Below are 21,508 nucleotides of genomic sequence, written 5' to 3'. Positions count from 1 at the left end.
AAATAGGATGCTATGATATGCCTGTATTATGATCCCATGTACTGTGTTGCAATTTGGATGTAGTATCCTAGGTATGTTAGTGCAGTAGTAGCGGTGCGTGAGTAAAATCAATGGGGAAGCCAAGCCAAGACAGAAAGCCATATTACGGAAGTTAAGTCGGAAGTTTACATACACTTAGGTTGGAGTCATTAAAACTCGTTTTTCAACCTCTCACAAATGTATTGTTAACAAACTATGGTTTTGGCAAGTCGGTTAGGACATCTCCTTTTGGCATGACAAGTAATTTTTCCAACAATTGTTTACAGACAGATTATTTCACTTACACTTCATTGTATCACAATTCCAGTGGGTCAGAAGTTTACATAAAGTTGACTGTGCCTTTAAAAAACTTGGAAAATTCCAGAAAATTATGTCATGGTTTTAGAAGCTTCCGATAGGCTAATTGACATCATTTGAATCAATTGGACATGTACCTGTGGATGTATTTCAAGGCCTACCTTTAAACTTAGTGCCTCTTTGCTTGACATCATGGGAAAATCTAAAGAAATCAGCCAAGACCTCAGAAAAACAATTGTAGACCTCCACAAGTCTGGTTCATTCTTGGGAGCAATTTCCAAATGCCTGAAGGTACCACGTTCATCTGTACAAACAATATTACGCAAGTATAAACGCCATGGGATCACGCAGCCGTCATACCGCTCAGGAAGGAGACGCGTTCTGTGTCCTAGAGATGAACGTACATTGGTGCGGAAAGTGCAAATCAATCCCAGAAGAACAGCAAAGGACCTTGTGAAGATGCTGGAGGAAACGGGTACAAAAGTATCTATATCCACAGTAAAACGAGTCCTATATCGACATAACCTGACTCAGCAAGGAAGAAGCCACTGCTCCAAAACCGCCATAAAAAAGCCAGACTATGGTTTGCAACTGTACATGGGAACAAAGATCATACTTTTTTGGAGAAATGTCCTCTGGTCTGATGAAACAAAAATAGATCTGTTTGGCCATAATGACCATTGTTATGTTTGGAGGAAAAAGGGGGAGGCTTGCATGCTGAAAAACACCATCCCAACCGTGAAGCATGGGGGTGGCAGCATCATGTTGTGGGGGTGCTTTGCTGCAGGAGGGACTGGTGCGCTTCACAAAATAGATGGCATCATGAGGAGGAAGATTATGTGGATATATTGAAGCAACATCTCAAGACATCAGTCAGGAAGTTAAAGCTTGGTCGCAAATGGGTCTTCCAAATGGACAATGACCCCAAGCATACTTCCAAAGTTGTGGCAAAATGGCTTAAGGACAACAAAGTCAAGGTATTGGAGTCAAAGTGCTGACCTCAATCCTATAGAAATTTGTGGGCAGAACTGAAAAGGTGTGTGCGAGCAAGGAGGCCTACAAACCTGACTCAGTTACACCAGCTCTGTCAGGAGGAATGGGCCAAAATTCACCCAAGTTATTGTGGGAAGCTTGTGGAAGGCTACTCTAAACGTTTGACCCAAGTTAAACAATTTAAAGGCAATGCTACCAAATACTAATTGAGTGTATGTAAACTTCTGACCCACTGGGAATGTGATGAAAGAAATAAAAGCAGAAAAATCATCATCTGTACTATTATTCTGACATTTCACATTCATAAAATAAAGTGGTGATCCTAACTGACCTAAGACATGGAATTACTAGGCATTACTGACATTACTAAGATTAAATGTCAGAAATTGTGAAAAACTGAGTTTAAATGTATTTGGCTAAGGTATGTAAACTTCCAACTTCAACTGTATGTGTTGTGATAATTGCGTTGTTTGCTCTATAATGTTAGTTCATATGCCTTGCCACTGTGAGATATATATATATATATAAGGTCGAGACAATAAGATGGTGTCAGAATAAATTCAACCACACCTTTGTTTCATCACAAAACTGCAGAGCAACATTGTCCGGTGGAGTCTACAAAGCATATTGTAATTAAACAGTTACATGACCTACAGCATGGTCAATCAAGTTAATATTTCCAACATTTTTGGACTACAAAACAACTTTTGATTTAGAACACCGGAGAGTTAACGCAAGTCACAATAAAAAGAAGCTGCCTCCACTATTCCAGCACCATTTCAACATCGTCAAATCACCTATGCTTACTCTAATACAGTAACAACTAAAATATTCCACAAACAATTTAGTCCAATCAACGTAAGCTAAATATCGTGTGGCTGTCCATGGGACTGATTTATGTGCGTGTAAGTAGAAAAAACATGTTGACTCACCCTACTAGGTGAGAAACACCAATGCCATCCTCCTCTCTGTCATGTTGCCGAAACGGTCTATGACTCTGTCATACAGTACACACTTTTAGTTTTTGTTGTCCTAGGCTACCTGGCTAAAATGCTCGCTCGCCTAACTTCCTTTCATGGGCAACGATTAGCCAGCTAGTTAACATTAGCCTACTACATCTAGCTACATTTTGAACTGTCATCCTCTCAGGCCAGAGGCACAATGTATGAATATATGGTTGGATCAGAATCGCCATTATAATCTTTGGCCAGTATGGAGAATTAAGTAAAATCACAAGTCCAAATCCCCATCTCCACCCATGGCTAATTTAGGAAAGGGCTCATTTTAGCTAGGTAGCTAGCCACTGGAGGACCACAACACAACTAGATAAAACATTTGAATTGTTGTTTGTCAATGAAGTTTGGTTTGATGTGAAGCTAAATCCAAACTTTTGACACTTTTCACAGTTGATCACTCAGTTTAGCTCAACACTGATTGGCTATTATTGTATAATTATTTTTTATCAAGGGAGGCCAAATGCTTGCTGGCTTCCCTTACATTCAATGCTACGGGCGGCAACAATATAATTATATTTTTGTCCAGACAGCATCAAAAAGATGGGCTACACATAATGGAGACAGAGGGGTGCTGTTTTGTTCGCTTGGATGCTTTCTCCGGTGAGATACATTCAGCCTCTTGCTAATTGAAGGAAAATTATGAAACACAGAGAGACGAAAGATAAATTTGATCTTTTTTTCCTGGCAAATTGTTTGGGGAATCCTGGCTTCTCTTAGCATCCTGGAATACACACCATTGTAGGACAATATATTGAGATGTGTGATTTACAAAAGTCAGAATGACATCCTTAACAGTTAAAGAGGTATGTTTAGATAACATATGCAGAGAAATATACACATTTTTTGTACATAGAATGGCACAATGATTATGGCTCTAGATTGCAGGAAAAGGCTGTTTCATCCTTACATACTTTGTACCCCCTCTAAAATAATGGGTGCATTACAACCCTGCATTCATGATTTTCATATGCATTAAAGCAAAAGCTGACATCTTGGGAACATAGCGTGCTGTATGCATTGTTTCAACTTACCTGTGCATTACTTGATTCTCGACAACCCAAGTCAATGACTCGAGTAACAAAATAATAGTACAAGTCCTAACACATCCAGCTCAGGATGTGATTCAATTGAAGCCCTTATAACAATTGTCATGCTCATTTAGCAAACTGAACTGTGTGCTATTTAAGCCATACATAGGCCTTCTGTCTGATAGACATTGGATATGCCACAGGGTCCTCCTCTTACATGACAAGTGAAACCAACTAGGCAGGTATTCAAATTGTAGCCTACTGATAAAAGGTAGGGGTTGGAGTGTGCTCATGGTTAAGTAAAATTGGTTGTGGAGGATGTTTCCTTTTATGTTCCACTTCCCAGACATGATTCATACAGTTTTAGTGTGGATTACTTTGAATTCAAAGGAGTGAGTAGTAGAGATGAGCGAATAGGCATTCCCCCACCTCACAAATATTTATGAGCTGACATTAAGTTTCTGTACAATTCACTGGAGAGTGGACATCAAACGGAAAGTGGGCCATAAGTAAACATTTGTGGTGTGACTCGTTCCCTTGGTCGAAACTAGGGTGTAATCATTACTCAAAACACAAAAACAAGCGTTTATATTGGTCATGTTCAGCAAACAGGGCGAGACCTACCTGAATCTGTCAAATAGAAACGCTAGTTTTCGTTGCAAAACAGAACGTTTTGCAACTGTTTGGTGTAAGGATTACACCCCTGAACTCACCCACCTACGCTCACGTGGAAGCTTACGGTAGCGTGTGCGACTCACCTTCAGTTTCAACGCCACGCCCATACCTGCAGAAACCAGGAAATATAAAGCTTTGATGGAAGACGAACTGCTTATTTTGTTACTTCAAAACTCACATTCTGTTGGTGGACTATCATATTCGGTATTTAATTGTGCATTTCCATAGCAAACTATCAAATATCCAGAACTTCCATTAGGTAAGTCAAACTTGTGTCGAACTTCGAAACTGACATGTCCTTTTGTAACCTAGCCTACTGTCTGCTTGCTTCTTTTGCCTTATTTGGGCATTGACCATTCTTTGCAGTAGCCTCTGTTGCGCTTATTCAGTAGCCTTCTCATGCGCTTAATTCATAAGGAAAACAAAGCTTCTGAAAATAGAGTACAGTTATAAGTGACCAGGCTTGGGCGGCTTCAGAGTTTGTCCTTTGTTGCCCACAGCGAAGTGCTATGCTGTAACGATTTGGTCTACATTCTGAGACCTCAATGTTGTTGACCCCTCCCTCCCTAATAGTTGATGTATTTATCCATTCTGGCTTTTCTGTTTGGGCAACCAAAACCTATTTAATCTTTAAATCATGTGTAATTTATGACCTTTTGGGGTTCACAACAAAGCTGTGAAACCTTTTTGTTGTTGTTGACATAATCAAATAACTCAAGCATAGATTGGTAACTTTAAAAAAAAAACATTGAGGACATGAGTGACTTTGGTAAAAATAATGCCACTGCTATAGGTGGCGCTGTTTATAGGCAGTCTTGCATAAACCCTTAACTTAAAACTTCGTATGTCGGTGTCTTTGCTCGTGCGGAACAAATTTGCCAAATAATTTCCCCATAAGGTCCGTCATCGTTTCCATCTTGGGAAACGTTTGAAAAAACCTCTCATTAATCATTAGCCTAAATAACAACACATTTGGTATTGATAAATGAAACATCTGATTTCAGACATTACCGTGATGAACCATGTTAAGTTTAGCATAGTTTACTTTTTTTTAAAGATATCAATCAAATTTTTTTGCCAATGTAACACTAATGCTTACATTTTTTATTTATTTATATTTTCTGGTGGAGTAAAAGTCAGATTCACTCCAGATTTGGTTTTTGGGCTCATCACAATAGTCCCTAAAGAGTTTCCGAAAATAAAGTTGATGCATTCAAAGATGGCAATGCTGTGAAGCGATGCTCCCCATCCAACCTGACAGAGCTTGAGAGGATCTGCATAGAAGAAATGGGAGAAACTCCCCCAAATATAGGTGTGCCAAGCTTGTAGTGTCATACCCAAGAAGACTCTAGGCTGTAATTGCTGCCAAAGGTCCTTCAATAAGGTACTGAGTTAAGGGTCTGAATAGTTATGTGAATGTGATATTTCAGTTTTTTATTTTGAATACATTTTCAAACATTTCTAAAAACCTGTTTTTGCTTTGACCATTATGAGGTATTATGTGTAGATTTATGAAGGGAGACATGTCAAAGGAAAAATGATGACCCCCCTTAGAATCCCTAACTTAAATTGCAAGTCCTGAAAAGTGTGAGGAACTAGGTCTTATACTGTGAGAATTGTCTAGACACATTTTTGCATTTGATGCGGTTTGATTTGAGTATCAGAATGTGCTGGTGGAGTTCTGGTAAGGATGCTTTAGATGAAAAAAGGGTTGGATCACATCCAACTACGTGAATAATTTTAATTGGCTGAGACAGAATTTGTTACTGGATATAATTTATCTGCTCAGCTGGCTGTCCTCAGCATTGTTGCTAATTAGGCCAGGTTGGCCTATGTGAAAGCATTTTAGACCATGGTCTAAGCAAAAGTTATAAGCACAAGTATAGTCCCATGATTTCATTCTGGTACCATCATTCTGTTACCGGGTGTTGATCCACTTCACTTACTGTAGTTCAATAACGAAAATAGATTTTTTTCAAAAGTGTCATTATAGCTGACGTCCCATTCTTTCTGCAGACATCTTTCAATCTTAATTCGGGGGTAATGTATTGTGTCATTTAGGAGTCAATTTAATTGTAAATAAGAATATATGTTTCTAAACACTTCTATATTGATGTGGATACTACCATGATTACGGTAATATCTTGAATGAATCATGAATAATGATGAGTGGGAAAGTTCCAAGACATGCTAACCTTACCTTTTATTGGTAATGGTTAGAGGTTAGCATGTCTTTGGGTTATGGTCTTTGACCCTTTGACTTTCTCATTCATCATTATTCACGAGTTAAGGATTATCCACAATCATGGTAGCATCCACATGAATGTAAAAATGTTTAGAAACCTTCTGTTCTTATTTATAATAAAAGTGACTCCAAAATTACACAATACATTATTTACCTTAAATATCTATTGGGCACAAAATAATCAGAAACGCAACCAAAACAAACTGCAAATGCATTCAACTTTGTAGTCAAAAGCTTGATGTAGTCATTACGTGCTAGGAGTATGGGACCAAACCAACTTTTAATTATTTTATTTCTAAGAATCTTTGGGGGTGTCAGTAATGTTGACTACCTTTTTTGGGGAAAAAAAATGTAATGTCTTTATTGAACACACCGTGTAAACCTTCACAGTGCAGGTTGGGAAAAGTATGTGAACCCTTGGATTTAATAACTGGTTGACCCTCCTTTGGCAGCAATACACTCAACCAAACGTTTTCTGTAGTTGCAGATCAGACCTGCACAATGGTCAGGAGGAATTTTGGACCATTCCTCTTTACAAAACTGTTTCAGTTCCACAATATTCTTGGGATGTCTGGTGTGAACTGCTCTCTTGAGGTCATGCCACAGCATCTCAAATCAGGATGAGGTCAGGACTCTGACTGGGCCACTCCAGAAGCTGTGTCTTTCTTCTGTTGAAGCCATTTTGTTGTTGTTTTACTTCTGTGTTTTGGGTTGTTGTCCTGTTGCGTCACTTAACTTCTGTTGCACTTGAATTGGCGGACAAATAGCCTTACATTCTCCTGAAAAATGTCTTGATAAACTTTGGAATAAATTTTTCCGTTGATGATAGCAAGCTCTCCAGGCTGTGAGGCAGCAAAGCAGCCCCAAACCATGATGCTCCCTCCACCATAGTTTACAGTTGGGATGAGGTTTTGATGTTGTTGTGCTGTGCCTTTTTTTTCTCCACACATAGTGTTGTGTGTTGCTTCCAAACAACTTTAGTTTCATCTGTCCACAGAATATTTTGCCAGTAGCGCTGTGGAACATCCAGGTGTTCTTTTGCGAACTTCAGACGTGCAGCAATGTTTTTTTTGGACAGCAGGGTCTTCTTCCATGGTGTCCTCCCATGAACACCATTCTTGTTTAGTGTTTTATGTGTTGTAGACTCGTCAGAGATGTTAGCATGTTCCTGAGATTTCTGGATTTTCTTTAGCTGACACTAGGATTCTTCTTAACCTCATTGAGCATTCTGCGCTGTGCTCTTGCAGTCATCTTTGCAGGACGTCCACTCCTAGGGAGAGTAGCAACAGTGCTGAACTTTCTCCATAGACATTTTGTCTTACCGCGGACTGACTTTTTTTAGAGATACTTTTGTAACCCTTTCCAACTTTATGCAAGGCAACAATTCTTAATCTTAGGTCTTCTGCGATCTCTCTTGTTTGAGGCATGATTCACATCAGCAATGCTTCTCAAATTGAGGGTTTTTTATTGGGCAAGGCAGCTCTAACCAACATCTCCAATCTCGTCTCATTGATTGGACTCCAGGTTAGCTGACTCCTGACTCCAATTAGCTTTTGGAGAAGTCATTAGCCTAGGAGTTCACATACTTTTTCCAACCTACACTGTGAATGTTTAAATGATGTGCTCAATATAGACAAGAAAAATACAATGTGTTATTAGTTTAAGCACAGTATGTTTGTCTATTGTTGTGACTTAGATGAAGACCAGATCAAATTTGGTCACATTCATGTAGAAATCCAGGTAATTCCAAAGGGTTCATATACTTTTTCTTTGCACGTTGTATATATGTAGGTACACAGTACCAGTCAAAAGTTTGGATACACCTACTTGAGAGAATGCAAAGGGTGGCTACTTTGAAGAATCTCAAATATAAAATATATTTTGATTTCTTTAACACTTTTTTTTTGGTTACTACATGATACCATATGTGTTATTTCATAGATTTGATGTCTTCACTATTCTTTTACAATGTATAAAATAGTCAAATAAAAACCCTTGAATGAGTAGGTGTGTCCAAACTTTTGACTGGTCATGTATAGAAGACAGAAGTTTTAAGGGGGGAATGTCCACCAAAGCTGTTTCCAGAGAATTGAATGTTCATTTATCTAACATACTTTTTGGGAATTTGGCAGAGCGTCCAAGACAACGTGCAACCACTCCAGCCCAGGACCTCCACGTCTGGCTTTTTCACCTGCGGGATCATCTGAGACCGAAGAATTTCTGCACAAACTGTCAAAAACTGTCTTGGGAAGCTCACCTGCGTGCTCGTCATCCTCACCAGGCTCTTGACCTGACTGCAGTTTTGGCGTCGGAACTGACTTCAGTAGGCAAATGCTCCCTTCGATGGTCACTGGCATGCTGGAGAAGTGTGCTCTTCACGGATGAAACCGGGAAGATGGCAGACAGCGTGTATGGTGTCGTCTGGGTGATGTCAACGTTGTGAACAAGAGTGCCCCATTGTGGAGGTGGGGTATGGGCAGGCATAAGCTATGGACAAAGAAAACAATTGCATTTCATAAATGGCAATTTGAATGCACAGAGATACCATGACGAGATCCTGATGCACATTGTCATGGCATTCATCTGCCGCCATCACCTCATGTTTCAGCATGATAATGCACGGCCCCATGTCACAAGGCTCTGTACACAATTCCTGGAAGCAGAAAATGTCCCAGTTCTTCCATGGCCTGCATACTCACTAGACATGTCACCCATAGAGCACGTTTGGAATGCTCTGGAACAACGTGTATGCCAGTGTATTTCTGCCAATATCCAGCAACTTTGCACAGACATTGAAGAGGAGTGAGACAACATTCCACAGACCACAATCAACAGCCTGATCAACTCTATATGAAGGAGCTGCATCGCGCTGCATTAGGCAAATGGTGGTCACACCAGATACTGAGTGGTTTTCTGATCCATGCCCCTACTTTTAAGGTACAGTATCTCTGACCAACAGGTGCATATCTGTATTCCCAGTCATGTGAAATCCAGAGATTAGGGCTTGATGAATTTATTTCAATTGACTGATTTCCTTCTATGAACCATACGTCAGTAAAACGTTTGACATTGTTGCGTGCTGGGTCTTATATTTTTGTTCAGTGTATTTCCACACTGAGGTTGAAATAATATTGTGAAATGTATGATGATGCCCTTTTAATGGAAGAGCTGTTTTGGTGGGATTTAATTTTGGCCTGCCTGCTAAATTTGTTAATAGACCAATAAGAAAGATGCAGTATTTCCAAACCTGCCAATAACAGCTAGTGTTCAGTTTTCCCCTCCCCACTCAGACCATTCCCAAACAGTCCTACCAAACAGTCAGTTCTTGCTTGAGAAATTGGTCTTTGCTAAGAAGCTATTTTTGAACATTTTAATTTAAAATAATCACATTAAGGCACTTAATTGTTACCCAGAAACGATTTGATATTTAGATTTTTTTTTTTAATTAAAAAAAAGAACCACACCCGCATTGGAGTAGGGTCCTAGAAAATCTGCGTTGCGGCAAAAGAGGACGTAATCATGGAATCCAGATATTTAAACGTAATTCAACAGTATTCAAAAATGTATTGAGCTTAGTAGGAAATCAAACAAGTTCAATACATTTATTTGTGAGTGACATGGCTCTCCGTCTGGCATACTGTGTGCATTCCATAGGGACAATGCATAATCAAGTGAAAGCCGAGCGAGAAAAATACAACAATAATTCTACAAGTGGTAATTGGTGAGAGACAGGGTCGCAATAAAACAGACTGCTTACGTAAAGCCATAAAGACAATCAAAACATGACATAAAACAACTTGCAAACAGACTGGCTACCGATTTTAGAAACCACCACCAGTAGTGGAAAAAGTATCCAATTGTCATACTTGAGTAAAAGTATAGATATGTTAATAGAAAATGACTCAAGTGAAAGTCAGCCAGTAAAATACTACTTGAGTAAAATTATTTGGTTTACTTTTTTTTGTTTACTTATGATACCTAAGTATATTTAATTGCTAAAATATACTTAATTCCTTTTCTGGTTTTGAAAATTTACGGATAGCCAGGCGACACTCCAACACTAGGAGATTATTTACAAACTAAGCATTTGTGTTTAGTGAGTCTGTCAGATCAGAGGCAGTAGGGATGACCAGTGATGTTCTCTTGATAAGAGTGTGAATTTGACTTTTCCTGTCCTGCTAAGCATTCAAAATGTAACGAGTACTTTTGGGTGTCATGGAAAATGTATGGAGTAAAAAGTACAATATTTTCTTTAGGAATGTAGTGAAGTAAAAGTAGTCAAAAATATAAATAGTAAAGTACAGATAACCAAGCATCTTTTATCCTTTTCGCTTATCTGAGCATGTGGCACTCACGCTTGTGGTAGGCATTCGGATGTGGGTATTTTATTATGTTCCCCATTAGCTGCTTCCAAGGCAGCCGCTACTCTTCCTGGGGTCCAAACAGGTAGGCCTACCTGTCCTCCTGATCCAAGTGATCTTTTTTATATTGAGGGTGGTTTGGGTACTTTGCTGGCTTCTGATGTTCATTCATCTCATTGTTATTTTTTGGAACATGCAGAATAGAATGTGACTAAAACGTTAACTAGTATAAATAAATGTAGCAACCCAAACACTCATCACCACAAGAGACTTTGAATCACAATGCGCTGGTCAAATTGCATCACTTTGCAGCTTAGGAGATGAGCTGTTTTGATTTGAGGGAAATGTTATTTGATGTAAAACATATTCTCATTCCCCCTGTTGTGGTGTCACTGCTTTTCAGATGTCAATAAAGGCTTATCTTAAACCAGTTTAATGCTGAATTCAGTGATTACATCATGTAGAAGACATATTGTGATATTTGGGACAGCATGGTGGAGGGGTTAGTGTGTGTGTAGTAATGTGCCATGACACGGGTCCAGCTGGTGAGATTTACAGTAAAAGACTGAACGAGGCCACAGGATTAATGCTTTTGTTCTGCTGACATCCATGCTCAGCAAGAGAGAAGTGAGACACTTGTGCGCATGTGCCACCGACTACATGGATTAATACTAGAAATGTATTTGATGAGATTACTATAAAGTTTTTGATTCTATGGGACCATGCCTTGTTTATTAAGATGTTCTGTGAGGTAGTGAGGGTTTTAGATTAGAATCCTAGTCATCAGTCAGCACAGTGGAAGGATCCTACATGCTCTTTGTCCTGTATGCCCTTTAGGCAGTGCCTGCTGCCTGGATGATGCACAATGCATAGCCATTAAAGTTATTCCATTCTGTAGTGTTTTTGTTACCTAACTGGGTATAAATAGTCTGTTACTTATGGGCTTGCTGCTGGTTTGGGGCCCTTAGAGTGCCAAGGGATTTCTGTGCCCTGCTCTTTCGCAGTGAAATCTCCTGCTCTCATGGTCCAGACATATAGAGAGCAGTAATCCAGACATGCAAACTGCTGGGATATAATTCCTATCCAGAGGTTTGTATTGGCTGGCAGCTCTCCAGCTGCATTTATTTCTTTATTTCCCCCCTCACGGGACATGGCTGCATGCTGTCAGTGGGTGACAGGGAATGTGAATGTTGAAGTGAATAAAGAAGTGAATGGTCTGCTAGATGGAGAATAGTTTTGGGGATGGGAGAGGGTATGGTGTGATGATGGAAAGTTTAGTGTGTGAGATGATGATGGGGGGGCTCTGGGTTTTAATGGGGACTAAACCTACATAGGGATTTTGGGAAAATGGGGCGGTGTACATACATGATCTGTCAGGGCTTCGTACCACAATTATCCCGGCGGCAGCAGCAGTGTTTTCATTAGTGTAATGTTTAGAGATCTCCAGAGTTATGTAACAGTGACGCGCTGTCATCCCCTCTGGGCCTGCCCACCGCCAGTAGCATGACTGTTGTCCATTTCGTTTCTCTGAGGGGAAAAACCATCTGTCAGAGCCGACGGTAGGGGACACAGGGCTCGTGATTGCGAACCTAGTAGCAAGTGGGCAGGGCTCAGTGGGTTCAGTGTAGTGTGTATGATGGCAGTGAGCACAGTGGTGGCAGAGAGGGTTAGAAGTCAGGGCTTCCTTTCAGAATATTGCGGAGGGAAGTGAGATGTTAGTGGAGCCGTTGTGAGTAGCATGGGGTGTATGTAATGCAGTTGTAAGTGGAGAAACAGCCGAGGGCTCAAATATGAAGTTTAAGAAGTTCATTACCATCATGCAGGCGGCCATGGGGATTGTCCCCCTCAACAAACGAGAGCTCCTACCACCTGGGAGGAAACTATGGAGACCCCCAGGGTGAGTTAAGCAGAGGTGTAAATATGAGCTTGTATGCATAAAATGAATGTTTGTCTACTGTCTGTATGTAGCTTTTGGTGTATTCAAGTACAAGCATCTACTGTACCTCTTCAATATTTGAATCTTTTGCACAAGTATTCAAAATGTTGCCAATATCGCTGGGTGAATCACAACCATGATTTGGAATATATGTTTCTGCTTTGCTCACCAGATGGTACTAGCCTACATGCTACAGCATGAGCATGTCTGTTGCCATTAGTTACTGCTCAGGTCATAGATGCCGCATTTTGATTGTGACTCTGCTATTGGAGCACAGCAGATTAATGAATGTAGCAGAGATCCTTCTGTGAGTAGCATGGCTCTCCTTAGCTGGACCAATCCAGCATACAGTCACTCACTGGATCCATTATCAGATCCACTGTGGAACCATTCTTTAGTCCATGGCTGCTACTGTATTTATTGTTGCAAATAAAATTTGCAGTGTATTGCCACTCAAGCGGTTACTAAGTTGTCAAGGAAGGTTTTTTGTTTGTGTGTATATTTATGTGACCCCCCCTCACTCACTGTGAGGTTGACGTTGTGGATCAATTATTCAGTATACACAACATTGCTCTTAGTAATTCTCCCAAGGTACATGAATTCCATTTTGGACATGAATGTGATCTAAGTTTGGAGATGTCCTAATTGTGTGGGTCTCATGCTGACAGAAGCTTGTCTATCGCTTCCCTGCTCAGCTATAATACGGCTAGGGTAGGGGATTGGGGAGTTCATTGGAAAGGAAAAGTCAAACAACACAAGCTGAGCATTTGGTCAAAGATCACGACAAGGTCAATCACTTTATTTAGTACTATTCTGACATGAGGTCAAATGGCTGCGGAGTAAATGTTTGGCTCAAGCGCAAACAGATTACAGCTGCATTGAGGCCTTAAGTTTGTGTGTGCGCATGCCTGTGCATCAGACTGTGCCTTTACATGTGTGTGTTTGTATGGTTGTGACCAGGGCAAGGCTTTGTTTTGTTACGGATTGGTGTTTGAACCAATACCTTTCACTCTTTTAATGTTTCACTTCAATGGCCCGTCAGTGTTTTAATTCTCTAATGTGGAATGAAATTCATTTCATACAGTTTCTACTCTTTTCACCTGAGATTTTACATAGGTTACCAATAACAATTCTTTATACAAAGTTGAACTCTATTCCTAATGTTGAGTAATGGTCATCTAAAGCCCTGCTGTCTCTCCCAACAGGGACACACCCAGTACTGACCAGTCCAACACTGACCTGTTCAGGTCCAGCTGCTCCTGGGATAGGTTCTACTGGACCAAGGAAGCCCAGTACCTGTGTCTCCGTCGACTCTCTGCACGCAGCTACTCTGCTATTCTGAGGGTACCTCATCCTTTCTGCTTACTTTGTACATGTGTTCTTTACCCATCCTATTCTGCCCTAACACTGTGAGCATGTGTGGTTGGACGTATGATTTATATGGTGCCGTGTGATCTAGTCTTTAGGCAAAACCATTCTGGATTTCCTGTTTATGTTTTAAGTCAGTTGGAAAAGCTCTGATGGTTATCTATTTCCTTAGGTCTTCCTTCAGGTATTCATGTTCCCCATTCACAAAGTGTATGTATCCAAGGCCTTTGTCCCATTGCCCTATTTGGAAGTTGCTGGTTCTCTCCCCTCCCCCAATGCAAATTTAACCAGGAAGACAGGACTCATCCATAGAAGCGGTTCAAAGAGAACTCCGAGTGAGAGATTCAGGCCAACCATCACAACACGTATTGTTGTGCTACGCTGAACAAAAATATAAACGTAACATGTAAAGTGTTGGTCCCATGTTTCATGAGCTGAAATATATCTCCCAGAGATTTTCCATACACACAAAAAGCTTATTTCTCTCAAATTTTGTGCGCAAATTTGTTTACATCCCTATTAGTGAGCATTTCTCCTTTGCCAAGATAATCCATCCACCTGACAGGTGTGACATATCAAGAAGCTGATTAAACAACATGATCATTACACAGGTGCACCAACTGGGGAGCCAGGCCCAGCCAATCGGAATGAGTTTTTCACCACAAAAGGGCATTATTATAGACAGAAATACTCCTCAGCATCCCTCCCACCTCTCATCAGACAAAAGCCGGATGTGGAGGTTCTGGGCTGGCGTGGTTACACGTGGTCTGTGATTGTTAAGCCGGTTGGATGTACTGCAAAATTCTCTAAAATAGAAGTTGGAGGCAGCTTATGGTAGAGAAATTAACAAAATTCTCTGGCAACAGCTTTGGTGGACTTTCCTGCAGTCAACATGCCAATTGCTAGCTCCCTCAACTTGAGACATCTGTGGCATTGTGGTGTGTGACAAACTGCACATTTTGTAGCGGCCTTTTATTGTCCCCAGCACACACAAGGTGCACCTGTGTAACGATCATGCTGTTTAATCAGCTTCTTGATATATGCCACACCTGTCAGGTGGATGGATTATCTTGGCAAAGGAGAAAAGCTTACGTCTTGGTAAAATATCCCTTACACAGCCTGGAATGTGTGTTGGCTCATTGTCCTGTTGAAAAACAAATGATAGACCCACTAAGCCCAAACCAGATCGTATGGCGTATTGCTGCAGAATGCTGTGGTAGCCGTGCTGGTTAAGTGTGCCTTGAATTCTAACTAAATCACAGTGTCACCAGCAAAGCACCCCCACACCATAACACCTTCTCCATGGTTTCCCACACACGCGGAGATCATCCATTCACCCACACTGCGTCTCACAGAGACACGGCGGTTGGAACCAAAAATCTCCAATTTGAACTCTAGACTAAAGGACAAATTTCCTCTGGTCTAATGTCCATTGCGTGTGTTTCTAGCCACAAGCAAGTCTCTTCTTCTTATTGCTGTCTTTTTAGTAGTGTTTTCTTTGCAGCAATTCGACCATGAAGGCCTGACGTGTCTGAACTCTGTGATGCATTTGTTTGGCCTGAAATTTCTGAGGCTGGTAACTCTAATGAACTAATGTAAATCCTAGGTCTTCCTTTCCTGTGGCGGTCCTCATAGCGCCTGATGATTTTTGCGACTGTACTTGAAGAAATGTTCAGTTCTTAATTTTCTGGATTGACTGACCTGTAAATTGAAATGCTTTCCAGGTGACTACCTCATGAAGCTGGTTTAGAGAATGCCAAGAGTGTGCAAAGCTGTCATCAAGGCAAAGGGTGGCTACTTTGAAGAATCTCAAGTATATTTTGATTTGTTTAACACTTTTTTTTGGTTACTACATGATTCAATATGTGTTATTTCATAGTTTTGATGTCTTCACTATTATCCTACAATGTAGAAAATAGGAAAAATAAAGAAACGCTGGAATGATTAGGTGTTCCAAAACTTTTGGCCGGTTGTGTGTGCGTGCCTGCGTGTGTGCGCTATGCAGAAATCGCTCCGCCATTTCCTGGTTGCTAAAATTTGAATAGTTCACCTAATTTCAGGTTGTGACAAAACAAGCAAGTATAGTGTAGTGCAGCCAAACTCAACTGGCGGTCCGAGTCCAGACCCAGAGAACAGTCAATCCGGATGGGACAACATATTGCATTTTGTTATATAAAAGTCAATACATTCTTTTTTTGACAGCTTTTAAAAAATCTACCGGCGCAGCGGCCTCTTAAACTCGGCAACCTCTCACTCTCTCTCTCTCTATTGAAGCAACGCTCACCTCTACTAGTGCCTACTAATCCGATCGCGTGGTTATGTGCAAATACAAGAGGCCACGTCTTACACAATCACATTAATTCAAATATCCTTTGCAGAACCTTGGGACAAGCAGGCAGAAAGAAGCAGATTTTACCGCAGTTCAACTGTAAATATGACAGAAGGAGCTTTGTTACCAGTATCTTTGTTTAATATGGCTTGTTAAATAAAAAATAAAGTTAAACCATGTATTCAAAGACGAGTGGACGGAACAGTATTCATTCATTCTCCCTGCAACTAGCACAAAACCAATGTGTCTGTAGCTCTTGTGAAAAGTGTCAATGTTAAGTGCCATTATCACACCAGGCATAGTAAATTCGATCAGATGTGTCCCCTGAACACAGAGGTGAGAAAAAACAAGATTAACTTACTCAAATCCCACACCAAAGTCCTTGTCAATTCCCTGGCAGCCCAACAACGTGCAATGGAGTGTTCACTGAGGATAGCTTGGGTTTTGGGGGAAAAAAACTTTTTCAGATGCTGAGATGGTAAAAGAATGCATGTGTGAAGTTGCTGACACCTTGCTTGAAGGTAAACTAAAAGATGAGCTCATGGAAAAGATGAAACTGATCCCACTGTCAGATTCCACAGCAATGAGGAAAACTGAAATATTAGCTGAAGATATAACTTAACAACTTGAGGCCATTCAGAGTTAAATGCATGGTGCATTCTGTAGTGGGATCTGTTTGATCTTTTCCATGAGCTCATCTTTTAGTTTACCTTCAAGCAAAGGTGTTTGCATAGATAATTATGCAACCACTTTTGTTCTTCAGCATGTTTACAATCGAAATGAGTTGTAATTCAAATTCTTAGTCTAATTTAATGTACAGACCTGTTTATTACTATGCTGTACCACAGCGCCAATAAAGGACAATATCCATCAGGACATTTGCCACCAAGGACATTTGTCACTGGACCTTCTGAAATAGTAGTTGAGTACCCCTGGTGTAAAGCATCATTGTAGCATCTAAACCATTGTGAAATGACTTTTCCATAACAACAAATATTGTATTTTCAGCTGTTTGAAGCTTGTGTACAAAACTGAAAGTAAAAAACGAAACTTAAGCATGTGAAACATGCACACATAGAAGAGATACCACTTCTTGACTTGCTTTCTATAATGACAGATCTATACCTCATAATTCTATGTGAATGTGGTTGCTTTAAGTAATCTGGAAGGATCCATTTTGCCCGAAAATTTACAGCATTCCAAGCAAAAATGAATGCGTGTTTTATATTTTTTTTGTAAAGGTAAAATGTACATTTTGAGCATTTCTATCAGTTATTTGATTTTTTTGTTGTAGCAATGGACTGCAATTCCTCTACATATTTGTCGAGATGAAAATATCGAGACCACTTAGGTTACCCCATCTTGAATTGGTACATCCTAATACTGTCGTCCCTTTCAGGGGCTCTCTAACTGACTCAATTTGCTGGGTTGTTTTACTGATTATTTAAAAAAACATGGGGGCATTTTAAAAAATATATTGGATGCATGTTACTTTGCATGTTACTATTAACAATGGTCGTTGCCTAATTTCCTTTGTTTGAATCACAAGAAAAGTGGTCTCCGGTTTGAAAGTGCATAATGCCCGTAAATGGAGGGAGACTCTTCAGTCTTAGTAGATATGAGACACATTATTTCAAAGTAAGTAAAACTAACGATTCTAAGGTCCATTTAGAAATTATTCCATATTGTTTAATTATCTTGTTGCAATGTTAATTTCGCTGACACACACTAGAGCACAAATGTTTTACAAAGTTTCAAGTCTGTCACGGGACCCTTACTGGAATGTTTCCACCTGCTGCTGCTAACGTTACATAGTATCACGAAGGAATGAGTTCACTCGTAGCAACCATTGAAAGGCTGTGCCTGTCAACTTTTGCAAGCCACGTTGTGATATTCCGTAAGAAGTGAAGATATTACTTAATATGGTGTTTGAAGTCATTGCACAATGGGCAGTCAAAGTTATAATTCAGTAATAATTCATTCACGATTGCGTCTGAGCAAGTGTGGCAATATTTGGGAGTCATTATCCCCCCCCCAAAAAAAATCCTACTAGTGGTTTTAATGGATTGCTGTTGGTAGAAGTTACCTACCCTGAGGTGATGTACAGTGTAGTTATGATCCTTTTTTAATGTTCCAGTGTATTTAATAGACAGTGCGTAGTCACTCCATGTAATGTGGCTGTACTGCAAGTAGAGGGCGTACTACAACAAAACAATCTAGAGTGGATTAGACTGATGGCTAGGATGGCTACCCTTCAGATAAAACCACATTACTTCTCTGCCATAATGGGAACTATAGATTTTCATTGCCGGAGTTCTAGCTGTCATGTGTGTAGATTAGTTTCTTTTAGTATGGTTGGTTGCCTTGCTTGTGCTGTCTTTGCAGTGTGTGTGTCTGTGTGTTTATGATTGAGAGCGCTGCATGCACTTAAAGGATCTGTTCTTCTAAGCCACATCCCATGAGGTTAGCTCAGTGTTATTTCAGCCATTTCAATGTAGAAATGCTCAATCTCATCAGAGAAACTGTGTTCTCGCGTAATACTCACAGGAAGCCAAGACTCAGCCACCGGACCTGCCAGTGAACTAAATGACATCACACAGCAGAAAAACGCAATTTGACTCACTGTGCCACTGGGCTTGCCTGTTCCCTGTTCTCATCACTGTTCAGGAGAGACAGACGTACAGTAGGAGCAAGCAGACTATACGCACTTGATTCTCTCTGTGCCTACATACTCAATACCACTGTCCTACCACTAGGGTGTAGCACCACTCTCACCGCCAGATGGTCAGGCAAATGAAGGGAAGAAATTGTTATGAGTGGTTTTAAGAAGCTGTACTGTGGGAGATGAAATATGTGTGTGGTAAATGTTGGTATTATAGGTGAGCTCCTGTCCTGTAAAATGTTCCCTCGCTGATCCACAAGCTGGATACTTTTTCCATAATGCTGGCTACTTCAGATATTTGAGAACGCACTGTTGCGCTGCCCAACATTCCATGTCTCTGCTTGGAGGTATACACTCTACAGACCCCCAGACTCCCACGCTCTGGTCTGCTAACTGCTATCCACACAGATTCCAACTTTCTAATCTCTTTTTTTTTATCATGGTGGATTTTGCAATATCCTCCATCACGTGTGTGGCAATATCCTGATTCCTCACACTTAATCACAAGTGATTTACAATGTAGTTCTACTAGTCTGTAGAACAACTGTGTGTCAATATATGCTCATTCTATATTGAGTCATAGCAATAGTCCAGGGGTTTATTCACTAGGAACCAAACACAAAGCACTAGCCTGTACTTTCCCAATAAGAAACATTCATTTTTGCGGCAAAAGGTTTTCTGTTGCACAACGTTTTGCTACAGTTTGCTAGTGTGCACTAATGAATACACTCCCTGACCACTCCTTATCTGTCCTGTCAGTCCAAACTTCTAAAAGTGGATTATGATCTGTCCCCTCTGTCAGCCAGAGTGATGCCCCCATTTCTAAAAGCCTGGGCTGGAGATGTCAGCAGCACAGGGATTCGGCTCCACTTAAGTAAAAAAAAAAAAGTACTTCTTAAGACCTGCGCTCTCAGATTGGCTGTGTGTGCCCCCATGTGTGTTTTTTTTTAAGTATGTGGTTAAAGCGTTTGATTTTCTGTATGTGTGAGTATTTGGGTTAAATGCATACACACACACACACAACTGCATACTTATTTGTATGTGTGTGTGCGATTAGGTCAGTGCGTTATTTTGTGTGTGTATTTTAATCATCAGCATGGTCGTGTGCGATTGTGTTTACACAGTCTGTGGATGGTGGGATTTGCGCTGAATGTAGGCCAGCAGAATCCAGCTTACGTCAAAGCTAGGCAGGCAGACCAAAACAGGGTGTTGCAGTTACCGCTGGTGCTGCTGTAGAAATGGAGGAGGTAGAGTCGTAGCAGCCAGAGCAGCGCATCAGTGGAGGTAGAGGCGCAGAGGAGGAACCATGAAGACTGTCCTTCACCTGCACAGGAAATGGATCCACACCTACAAGGCCACCCCCATCCTCAAGGGGCTTGTGAGTGACTCCAGCTTGGCTCTAGATAGTTAAGACAGGTGGTCTTTGGGTGGAAAGGTAAGCAGGTAGACAGGCAGTTGGGACAAGTGTTTCATGATGTGTGTAGTAGTTTCAGTGAGTGAAGTTGGTAAATGTGTCAGTGGTTATTTTGGTAGAGTTTTCTGTTTTCAACTGGTGGTATGGGTTCTGTGTTGTAAGGCTGAGGGTGTGTGGAATCAGTAGTCCATGTGTGATGCTGGTTAGTAGACTGACAACTCACGCTAAATTCTTCCGCTGCTCTGTCGTTCGCTACATATTTTAGTCAGAGACTGCCATCATTGAAGTTGTTTGTGCTACGGGGGGGCCTTGTACAAAAATAATCAGTGATAGGATCATCTCTAACCAAGTATCAAAGTCAATGACACATTTTCAAACTGCCACTTTACCCACGTGTGTTCTGGCTCTGGCTTTCTGGACAAATCGGACGGCCCCTAATGTGTTCACATTCTGTGACGGGTCGGGGAGGTACTCCAATCTAGACTCATTATGGAGAAGGAACTCTTCCGTGGGCGTAGCGTTTGGCGGGAGAAAGGAGTCTGGTTAGCCAGGCAAAGTGATGGGTTGGTGTGTACTGTACTATGTGCTCAGAGAGCATGTGTTGGAAACATAAGAGTTTGTTTGTGCCAGGTATAGTACTGTTAACCTTTGTGTTGTTGGCTATATGAGATTTGGAGTAAGATGTTTTGATGTATTCTATTGGCATGGTCATTAAAGATTAATCTGACACTGTATGTCTTGTTGAAATGAGAAACAAATGGTTAATATATCCTGTTCTAACCCTCATTGTGGAATGTGCCCTTCTCCCATAGAGCCCAGTCATGGAGGAAACCATGTGGGAGCAGTATACTGTGACACTGCAGAGGGTGAGTCTAGCTTTGCAATACACACACCACACTGGATTACTACAGAATACAATATATTGCTTGCCGTTACTGCAACCATAACATCCTTTACTCCAACCATATCACATTTCAGTGCATAACATTACCCTTCTTGTAGGGTTATAACCAAACCAGATATTAATTATAATTGCCATCTACAGCTACAACACCAGATTACAATGCAATATACTGTGGATCCTTTTAAGCTCTGTTTCTTTCAGAACATGTGCTATGCTATCAACCCCCAGTGGTACGTACAGT

At 40.7% G+C, this 21,508-nt stretch overlaps 1 protein-coding gene across 5 annotated transcripts in view; it reads left to right on the top strand.

Moving 5' to 3' along the window:
- The first annotated feature begins 4,041 nt into the window (after positions 1–4,041).
- LOC106566671 (tight junction protein ZO-2) overlaps positions 4,042–21,508 on the top strand; it is a 38,125-nt gene continuing 20,658 nt past the window's right edge. Inside the window, exons 1-4 of one of the 5 annotated variants that reach the window (XM_045691440.1) lie at positions 4,042–4,307; positions 13,796–13,934; positions 15,683–17,925; positions 21,176–21,229. In XM_045691440.1, the coding sequence (XP_045547396.1) occupies positions 17,866–17,925; positions 21,176–21,229 (114 nt within the window). In that variant the 5' untranslated portion in view covers positions 4,042–4,307; positions 13,796–13,934; positions 15,683–17,865. Of the gene's footprint in view, positions 4,308–8,937; positions 9,231–12,284; positions 12,552–13,795; positions 13,935–15,682; positions 17,926–21,175; positions 21,230–21,508 lie in introns of those variants that run through there. The other 4 variants (XM_045691442.1, XM_014134946.2, XM_014134939.2 and 1 more) reach the window with 4 other exon arrangements.

Source organism: Salmo salar, chromosome ssa01, assembly GCF_905237065.1.
Source record: "Salmo salar chromosome ssa01, Ssal_v3.1, whole genome shotgun sequence".
NCBI classification, from domain to species: Eukaryota; Metazoa; Chordata; class Actinopteri; order Salmoniformes; family Salmonidae; genus Salmo; species Salmo salar.
The sequence above is the reverse complement of the archived record's forward strand: the minus strand, read 5'-3'. Positions and strand labels throughout refer to the sequence as shown.